Source organism: Coregonus lavaretus (assembly GCF_964263955.1).
Source record: "Coregonus lavaretus genome assembly, chromosome: 1".
Taxonomy (NCBI): domain Eukaryota; kingdom Metazoa; phylum Chordata; class Actinopteri; order Salmoniformes; family Salmonidae; genus Coregonus; species Coregonus lavaretus.
This window is the reverse complement of record NC_139988.1, coordinates 78,307,606-78,318,156: the sequence shown is the minus strand read 5'-3', so window position 1 is coordinate 78,318,156 and position 10,551 is coordinate 78,307,606. Positions and strand designations below refer to the sequence as shown.

The 10,551-nt window shown below is 40.4% G+C and overlaps 1 protein-coding gene across 3 annotated transcripts; it reads left to right on the top strand.

Annotated features, from left to right (window-relative positions):
* Positions 1-2,405: 2,405 nt before the first annotated feature.
* Positions 2,406-10,544, top strand: LOC311136386 (zinc metalloproteinase-disintegrin-like 4a). Of its 3 annotated transcripts, XM_084170484.1 has the most exons (24): positions 2,406-2,543; positions 2,865-2,971; positions 3,119-3,192; positions 3,292-3,370; positions 3,509-3,585; positions 4,323-4,521; positions 4,681-4,746; positions 4,842-4,904; positions 5,094-5,263; positions 5,496-5,720; positions 5,840-6,017; positions 6,281-6,370; positions 7,048-7,243; positions 7,521-7,623; positions 7,824-7,995; positions 8,118-8,198; positions 8,287-8,371; positions 8,503-8,623; positions 8,738-8,773; positions 8,828-8,912; positions 9,197-9,244; positions 9,356-9,406; positions 9,543-9,623; positions 9,857-10,544. In XM_084170484.1, the coding sequence occupies exons 1-24, from the start codon at positions 2,498-2,500 to the stop codon at positions 9,914-9,916; spliced, it is 2,493 nt and encodes an 830-aa protein (XP_084026610.1). In that variant the 5' UTR covers positions 2,406-2,497; the 3' UTR covers positions 9,917-10,544. The 3 variants fall into 3 exon arrangements, with proteins under 3 accessions (XP_084026610.1, XP_084026609.1, XP_084026608.1); XM_084170483.1 differs by having other exon boundaries at positions 8,738-8,912; XM_084170482.1 differs by having other exon boundaries at positions 8,738-8,912; positions 9,543-9,644.
* Positions 10,545-10,551: the final 7 nt, after the last annotated feature.

Here is a 10,551-nt window from a genome sequence, read left to right as displayed (position 1 = left end):
GTACAAAAAATTGATTTTCACAAAGTTAATTTATTGTGTTATAGGTTTCATGATGCTTGTATCTAAACCAAAGTAGATCGTTTTAAGACTGTTTTATATATCAGTTGGGGTCTCTATAAGCTACAATATGAGGTCATAAACATAGCATAAAAGTGCATCCTTGTAGCTTGTAGTCAAAATGGTTGCTTTGGGGTAAATTGTGCCATTTGGCCAGGGGCAAGTTGAGCCAATGCCTCATACAAATTATGATTACATTTAGTCCATTTTATGCATAATATGCATAGTATTTTTGCAATTTGTCATGCATATGAACTCAAGATAATGCATTTGTATTATTACATAGCAGACATTTGTATTTGTATTTATTAGGGATCCCTTTAGCCGCTGCCAAGACAGCAGCTACTCTTCCTGGGGTCCAAACACATTAAGGCACTTACATTACATAGTTTATAAAACAAAAGATAAAACAGTACATCACATAACATTATTACACAGCTACATATCTACAATACAAAATGTATAATACCACCATACAACGATACTACAATGTACGTGTGTGTAGAGTGCGTTTGCTAGCGCTTGTGTGCTTATGCTTTGTGTGTGTCTCTTCACAGTCCCCGCTGTTCCATAAGGTTTATTTTTACCTGTTTCTTAAAATCTGATTGTACTGCTTGCATCAGTTACCTGATGTGGAATAGAGTTCCATGTAGTCATGGCTCTATGTAGTACTGTGCGCCTCCTATAGTCTGTTCTGGACTTGGGGATTGTGAAGAAACCTCTGGTGGCATGTCTTGTGGGGTATGCATGGGTGTCCGAGCTGTGTGCTAGTAGTTTAAACAGAAAGCTCGGTACATTCAGCTTGTCAACACTTCTTACAAAAACAAGTAGTGATGAAGTCAATCTCTCTTCCACTTTGAGCCATGAGAGATTTACATTCATGTTAGCTCCCCGTGTACTTTTAAGGGCCAGCCGTGCTGCCCTGTTCTGAGCCAATTGCAATTTTCCTAAGTCCCTGTTTGTGGCACCTGACTACACGACTGAACAGCAGTCCAGGTGCGACAAAACTAGGGCCTGTAGGACATGCCTTGTTGATAGCGTTGTTAAGAAAGCAGAGCAGCGCTTTATTATGGACAGACTTCTCCCCATCTTAGCTAATGTTGTATCAATATGTTTGACCATGACAGTTTACAATCCATGGTTACCCCAAGCAGTTTAGTCACCTCAACTTGCTCAATGTCCACATTATTCATTACAAGATTGAGTTGAGGTTTAAGGTTTAGTGAATGATTTGTCCCAAATACAATGCTTTTAGTTTTTGAAATATTTAGGACTAACTTATTCCTTGCCACCCATTCTAAAACTAACTGCAGCTCTTTGTTAAGTGTTGCAGTCATTTCAGTCGCTGTAGTTGCTGACGTGTATAGTGTTGAGTCATCCGCAGACAGAGACGGCATGTCGTTAGTTAAGATGGAAAAAAAGTAACATCATCATGCCCCATGTATACAAACGTAAAACAAGCAGGGGTCTAGCCCCCCTGAGGTTCTTGAAAGGGCAGCCAAGGAAGTGAGAGAAGGGGAGAAGACCATTTGAGCAGCAGCAAGGGATACAAAAAAATTGACTGAATGACACTGAAGAGGTACATTGACAAAAAATAAAATAAACATGTACCTGTGAGAAAGAGAAGCTATGATAGAGTAGCAGAGGCACAGAAGGTCTTGCCTGATGACATGGAGTCTGAGCTTGCTAAACATATCAAGACCAGTTTCATGGGTTTAGTAGCCTCAAATGCAGAGAACTTGTACATGAATGTGAAGGCGGCTCAATTTACCCTGTCCCTACGCTCAATTTACCCCATACCCGGTAAGTTGTGCCAAGAGGCCACTTTCCTTGGACAAGCTATGTTTTCAAAACTGTTATGTTTACATTAATTCTGATTATTTACAGGGATACTCCACATCCTGGAATCTATGTAGATATCTTTGTTAGAAATAATACTATATTTCCCTTGACCTAGTGATGCTGAATGTAAAAAAATGCTAATTTTACCCCACTCACCCCTAAGATTGAAAAAGGTAACATCATCATGCCCCATGTATACAAACGTAAAACAAGCACGGGTTTAGTCCCCCTTGAGGACACAGCTGAAGCTTAAACCGACTAGAAAAAAACTAAAACTGATCCTTACCTTAACCTTAACCCTAACCTTAGCACCAAACCCTTAACACTAACCCTAACCTTAACCTAATTTTAATAAATTCTGAAATATCGGGTTGGGCATCAGGCGTGGCCTTATAGCCTTTTCCTATTAATAATCTCTACCGGTTTTCCGGTAAAATGTGATGTCATGATTACTACGCGGAACGGCTGCCCCTTGCTGATAACGTAAGTAATGGAGAGGCGGGACTGGTACAGAGCTGCTTAATTTCTTTGTTCACTATCGAATTAGTATCGGTGCGTACAGCACATTAGAGAAACTCTGGGATATTATGCTCCAGCCATGCGATACACTCTATATACTTTCCTGTTATGCATCACGTATTGGGGTAAATTGAAAATATATAATTATGGTTTCAAAGTTTAATATTTGCTATCTGAAGGTCTTTATATTAAATATGATAATATATACTTATAATGAACAACTACAAAAATAAGGTGTATTTTACAGTACAGTATTTATAAGGAAAGCGACCTAATTAGCCCAGATGTTATTAGCGCATTTAGTTCTTATTTATAACATTGCAATGTTGATAACTTGTATGATGCTCGTAGTATGATCAATGTCTACAATCTTGACTTTAAATCAATGACAATTACTATAAGAAAAAGATGAGTGTTAAAGTAGGTATGGATGTCTGTTCTTTCAGTTGTACTGGTCAAGGGCGCAGGGAAATTGGATCATGTGGAACGCTACGATGTAGTCCGACCCCAGAGACTGACTGGTCGGGTCAAAAGAAACATTTTCTCAAACCAGGTGCTTACATCCCGTTATCTTTTCTCTATAATTAGGTAATAGTGGTTCCCTGCAAATTAGGGAAATATTTCTAATCCCAATGATGAGGGATGTTATAAAGAATACGATAGCTTTTAATTGTTGACAACTAAACAAAATCTTCCTTAGGTTTATCCTGATGAGATCCAATATGCATTAACCCTTGATGGAGAGAACCACACTATTCATCTGGCTAAAAATAGGTAAATTATTTTTAACTATCCACCAATTACTAGACGAGTTTTGGTAGTCAGGTTTGGTAGCAGTTATATGAATTGTTCTATTATTTGCTCTTTTCATAGGCAACTTATTGGGAGGCATTACGCTGAAACACACTATTCAGAAAATGGAAGGCGGGTGACAACATTTCCAAATTATGAGGTATTTAAGCCATTTAATATAATAGCCAACATCTTGTGTCACTTTTTGTTTTGATTCATTGCATGCTGTGCAGATTTAATGTGTACAGTATTTCAAGATAAGCTCTCAACCAATACTTGTACTAATTTCAACTTTTAGGACCACTGCTATTATCATGGTCATATTCAAGGCATTGAGGATTCATCCGTTAGTGTTGGAATCTGTTCTGGCATTAGGTAAGTGAGAATTCTGCATGTGGCGCAGTGGTCTAAGGCACTGCATCGCAGTGCTAGCTGTGCCACTAGAGATCCTGGTTCGAATCCAGGCTCTGTCGTAGCCGGCCGCGACCGGGAGACCCATGGGGCGGCGCACAATTGGCCCAGCGTCGTCCAGGGTAGGGGAGGGAATGGCCGGCAGGGATGTAGCTCAGTTGGAGCATGGCGTTTGCAACGCCAGGGTTGTGGGTTCGATTCCCACGGGGGGCCAGTATGAATTTTTTTAATGTATGCACTCACTAACTGTAAGTCGCTCTGGATAAGAGCGTCTGCTAAATGACTAAAATGTAAATGTAATGTAATTTCCTGTTTTCTATGAGCAGTTTCTGACCTTTCTGAATTACTTGGCAACTAGTTTGCAATCAATACATTTCTCTGGAAATCAAACTTCTCGTTTGAGAAATTCAACATTGCTACATTTCCACAGATGTGTAATACAAATGACAGAAACATTTGGGGTTGAAATCATTTTGAAAGCGGTCTTACACATTTAGAAATGTACCTGTCTTTTATGACGTTGGCTCTAGTGCCATTTCACCTCCAAGACAATGCTATACTAAATAGCTTACTGCCTTTTGATGTTGATTATTCATACTATATAGTTTGGAGGAACAATGCTATATTAATTGGGGAGAAACTGATTGTCCGTGCTTTTCAATGCAACACTTAGAAAACCGCTCTCTGATGTGTCTTTCCAGTGGCTTTGTGAGGGCTGAGCAAAAAGTCTACCTGATTGAGCCTTTAGGAGACTCTACCGATGGGGAGCATGCTCTGTACAGACAGGAGCACCTCAGAGCCAACAAGACCAGCTGTGGTCACTCCAACGACAGCACGGTCTATGACCATGACCAGGGACCGGCCCCCAGACTCTTAGGCCTCTTCAAGTCCAAAGGCTGGGTAAGCAGTTACTTGCTACTGCTTCCTTTTGGTTACTTACACAATACACATCCAAATATATAGTGTTCAGAGGTTATGTATGTTTTCTACCAGTTGTATTTATCTTGTAAGTAGAGTCCAATGTTTTCTTATCTCTCTCTTTTTTAAAAATTATTTTAGAAAAGTAAACCCATCGCTGGGCCTCAAAGATTTGTGGAGATGTATCTGGTGGCTGACTATACAGAGGTATGTTATGCTATGTATCAATATAGATGTATGGTTTCTTTCTTGTTTCCTGACAGCCTTTGTTGGAGGCTAACCTATGTTTGTTGTTTTTTCAGTACAAATTGTTTGGAAGCAAAACCCAAGGTCGAATGCTGCAAATTGCCAATCATGTTGATAAGGTACCATTTCAAGGAAGTCATTTTGTGTGTTTGTATGTGAATGGCTGCATGAGCATTGTTAGGGCGAGGAGTTTTTCCTGAACTGGTCCAGGCTCTCGTTATAGGTACTTAGGATGCTATATTGAATAGCCTACTGTTATAATGAGGGCCTTAGGAGTTATTGAAAAGACCTCTGTCTTTGCTTCCTAGTTGTATCGGCCATTGAACATCCGGGTCATGCTGGTGGGGTTGGAGATATGGACTACTAGGGATCACATTGACGTCACGCCCAGTCCTGAGAACACCCTGAATAGGTTTCTCCAGTGGCGCCAAGACGACCTTCTGAAGAGGGCACAGCATGACAATGCCCAGTTTGTCACGTGAGTAATTAGCCTTATCTTCTTTATGTTTTGTGAAAGGAAATGGATCGCAATTAATCACAATACTTTTTCCATTATTCTATTGTTTGATATTATATCCTGTAAAAAATATCAATATAAAATGCTTTTTTTAATGAATAGTATTGAAACGATGGCCAAATGTCTTCTTTCGTGTGGTTTGCAAAGCTAATGACAGTTCTAAAGCTTTTCCACAACATTTGGTTTTCAACAGTGGTAAAGATTTCTTGGGCGATACTGTAGGACTGGCAAATAAACTTGCCATGTGCACTGGAAGTTCAGGTGCAGTCAACCAGGACCACAACAAAAACCCTATTGGCGTTGCCTCGACCATCGCTCATGAGATGGGCCACAACCTGGGCATGTCTCATGATACCTTAGGCTGCACATGTGGGACATCGCTGTACAAAGACAACTGTGTCATGGCAGATCGGGTCAGGTAAATACAAAAACACTAACACATTACACACTCACTCACACATTGACACAGTGAGGAATTTCCTATGTTTGTTATTATGTTAGCCATTCTAAAGTGAGCCATCATTCCCACACCTTTAGATCAGAGTACCCAGAGCTGTTTAGTGGCTGCAGTCAGGAGCAGTTGAGTGACTTCCTGGAGAGAGCCAATCCCAGATGTCTGTTGGACACGCCTGGCTCTGATAGGCTGTATGTGGGGCCTGCCTGTGGCAATGCCTTCCTGGACCCTGGAGAGGAGTGTGACTGTGGAACTGTGGAGGTAAGTCAGGCTCACAAGGTGCACTGGCATTGATTATATCGTCTTACACTATTCCACTGACTCAATCCAAGGTTTAGCTTTGTTGTAAGGATGACAAAACTTTTCAAAAGCTTATAAAAGGGAGAGATAAAAATACACGCATGACTGCTTTGTTTGCACTGTAAATTATACTTTCTGGATGACTGACTAAACGATACATTTGGTTAGATTAAATAGTTATTTTGTCTTTTGTTCCTGATTGGTGTGATTTTTGTCCCTCCCAGGAGTGTAAGAATCCCTGCTGTGACCCCACTACCTGTCGCCTCACTGAGGGATCCAGCTGTGCTCATGGAGCATGCTGTGAAAACTGCCAGGTACGTGCATTTTGTGCATTTTTGGTCATATGTAAAATCCTGGGAAATCTGGGTGCTTTATTAAACGTATGATTGAATGAGTCAGACCAGCTGGTAACATCTTTCTCTGATCTCTCTCTGCTCATCACCACTCAGACAGACACACCCAACCAACTACAACTAATAAATCACCAGCAATAATAAAAAAAAGAACATAGCCACAAGAGAAGTAGGGTTCGGAGACCCCAGGGTTGAAATGGCAGCAGTAATACCAGGAAACAGAATGATGCACATGTGTTTCCTTGTACTGAACTGCCCACATCCTTCCTCAATATGACAGTCAGGGGACTGTAAGAGCGAGACAAATAAAAAGGTGTAATGTATCCGCACTCAAAAAGATTTAGCATAAAGCTGACTTTATTATTCGATTTGTTGTATTCTTTTCAGTGCATCAGGGATAGCGTACACAGACGTTTCGGCAGGCGTAGTCAGTCATCAAATAAAATATGTATTGTATGATCCAAACTTGGCATCTAACCAAGAATCATACACTTTGCTGTAGTAGTAGTATCAGATTTGTTTTTAAAGTTAGCACTTTGAGCATAATGTTTGAAAAGCACTGTACAAATAAAGTAATCACACAGATTTATTAGTTATGAAGTTACTCAACCACTAAACTATTTGTTCTCAATCTTCAGCTCAAACAGGCGGCCAGTTTGTGTAGAAGAGCTTCCAGTGATTGTGACTTGGCAGAGTACTGCACTGGAACTTCAGAGCATTGCCCAGAAGATACCTTTCAGATGAATGGGAAACCTTGTAGCTATGGTCAGGGCTACTGCTACAATGGCCGATGCCCAACACTTCAGCAACACTGCAATAGACTGTGGGGACCAGGTACTTCTGTCTTTACTGTTTTAAGTACATAGCCAATAATTTACACTACACTTGTTATGACACAGTGTAACCATCCAAAACCGTATGACGTTATTTCATTAACACAAAGCAGAACCCTTCCAGAAAAAAACTAGGCCTAGATATAATCTCATTCGGTCAGTGCAGGTTGAACGTCATATTGTGAATTGTTCAATGATGATAATCTACAGTAAGGATTCCTGTCATATCCTGTGGAACCCAAAGGTCAAAAGTGTAATATCTCTCTCTTATTTTCTAGCGGCGCAAGTAGGCACAGATTCCTGCTTTAATCTAAATCTGGGTGGCAATGAAGGAGCCCACTGCGGAAGGACCAAAAATGGCTTTGTGCGCTGCACACCACAGTATGTCCCCTCCCATCTGACTTCCTGTGTTCTGACATTTCCTGTTTCCCATCGAATGTAACCACACAATGTCACTCTCCGATGCAATTTACAAATAGTAGAAAACAGATATTACAAGACTTCCATAAGCTTGTGCTGTTAAGAAACGTGTTGCCATATTTTGACGTAAAATACTAAGTCAATTTGTTTTCTTCTCCTAGGAATATGAAATGTGGAACACTATTTTGCTTTGGAGGAGATGAGTATCCCATCACTGGGCAGAAGGCCTTCTACAAGATGCAGGGAGGGGGGACATGCAACATAGCAGTGGACCAGGATAAAATAAGATCTCTGGACATGGTTCCAACAGGAACCAAATGTGGCATGAATAAGGTAAGACTGTGTATGAATTCCAAATCACCCCTCGGGAGGGCCTATAGGAATTCATGGACACAAATTCATGGGGTTCATATGAGAGGGCAAATGAAGTGAACAATTCTTCTTTGTTTCCACAGGTTTGCTATGATCACAAATGCCAAGATGTCAAAGTCTATGGTCAAACGGAGGACTGTTCATCCAAATGTCACAACAATGGGGTGAGTGACTGTCGATTTTGAGTCGTTAGTAAAACTTAGCTAGAATTGTATGGACCCAATCATCACACTCTGTACACTCTTTTGTTAGGTGTGCAACAACAAGGGACAGTGCCACTGTAACCCAGACTGGGCTCCACCCTACTGTGATGTCAAGTATTCAGACTTGCCTCAAGGTATGCCTCATTCACTGTTGTGACATGCATTGTTGTTCAGGTATTTTTATATGTGTTACATTTTGTAAAGGTAAACCTGAACAGTGGATGAAAATGAACATCTTAATGATTGGTTATGTTTTGCTTTGCAGACCAGTTTGGTGTGGTAGCTGGCGTCTCAGCAGTGATAGCTGGGTTGTTGCTGCTTACTTTCCTGGTTGCAGGACTGATGTGTTGCAAGAAGAACAAGAGAGAAAACTATACCTCCAAAAGGTGAGTTTCTTCACCAACGTACAATTTTTTAAAAAATGAATTGTTAATGCCACTTTACAGTTGTCATATCAAATGATTTGGTACACAATCAACATATTGATGTGTGATGTGCAGGAAAGTCCACTCTACCCCTGGCCAGTTGAACCCAATGTTCCAGGAGGGGGGTGCGAAGGGCAAGCCTCTGAGCAAGCCCCCCCAAATTAGCCAACCCACCTTCATGGAGTCATCTGCAACACAAGCCTGCACCCCTCTGTTTGTCACTGTGGTCCCTTCCAGGCCCCCTCCACAGGTGAGCTACAATACCACAAGTTAACATTATCTCAAAAGTATCACTACTCCAGGCTGATTGATGAAGGCCTATTATGTGGAGTTACTAGTATTATCTACATGTTGTATGTAGTTCCTATGTAAAATATATTGATAGCAACAAGAAGTGAAACAGCTGCTGAACTTGTAAAGATAGCCTGCCTAAAGTAAAGTGTGTATGTTTTGTATAGACTAAGGATATTTGTAAAGAAAATTAAATGCCAACTAAATGGAGATAAATATTTATGAGAAAATGTTGTCTTGCAGCCACCAAAGAGGTTGCCTGCAGTGCAGCCACAGTCTTTCATTGAACCGGTGAGCTATGCCAATGGAAATACCTAAACATATCATATTAATAAACTCTGGAATCTTAGAAATGTATACTGAAGTACCAAACTCATACAAACATCTTTATTTGATCATCAGACTAAACCTCTACCTCCATCAAAGCCTTTGCCTACTCTGAGTAGCAAACCGGTGAGTCATTCCAGCCATTACAATGAATAACATGTTGACAACATGGTAGAACAACTGTTATAACAAGTAACTACATGGTCTCCACACACAGTCTAATCATTAACTCATTATCAATTGTTTTATATTGTTCTATTAGAAAATCAAGCCTGTCGTCCCAGTGCCACCAGTCAAGCCCAGTCCTTACCCAGTGCCTCCAGTCAAGCCCACAGCACCAAAGGTACCCAGCAAATACCCACAAGTAATTGTTTGTCTAACACACTTATCGTAGTCATGTCTTGCAAATTCTTCATAGCAGTTAGATTTTAAAAAGTATCTCCTGAAACCATTGCATAGCAGGAAAGTAAAAAAAAAAAGAAAATGTGCAATTTTGTGTTGGTAATTCTTTACGAAACCAGAATTGAAGGGCACGTTTCAAGATGGCCGTCTAATCGATCCCTGTGTGTTCAACAGACCTCAGGAGGAGCAAGCCACAAGATTGCATTGAAGCCTCCCCCCATGCCACGTCGATGATGACTGCTGCATGGAGCAGTATGGTGACTCATAGGAAGACTTTGAGGAGGAGCCTAGTCCTTGTTTCAGGCTCTAGGAGGTCCTGGATGACCGAGCCTAAAGTCAACTGTGGAGAATGTCTTTGAAGACTCAACATCAACATGGTGGTCTCTCAAAATGTCCTCCTCAACCACTGTGGAAAAGTGGTTTGGAAAATGCAGGAACAGATAATTTTTTGGGGGGACAATTATTGTATATACGGTAGACCATTCCCTTTTAAATAAATAAATAAACCTAGCAGTTGCAGTTGTTTTTATAGGTTGCCTCAAACATTTTTATGAGGGGGAGAGCCTAATGCTGCCTTCATGGAATTGTACATATGAATGTTAATTTTAAGTTTGTCATGTGCTCAAGCCGTTGTGTGCCTTTAAAAAAAAAACGAAAATGTATTTATTACATTGAAATTACTTCTTTTTTAAAGATATTACTAATGAATGGTACAAGTGAGAGACAGGCTTACTGAAATGAAATACTGTACTGTATTATACCTGCTTATTGTGATATGTGCAATAATCCAGTGCAATGCATCCTTGCTCTTTAAATGGCCTAGGAAACTGTTGATTGTAATACAAATAAAAATGTGCCTAAACAAATCC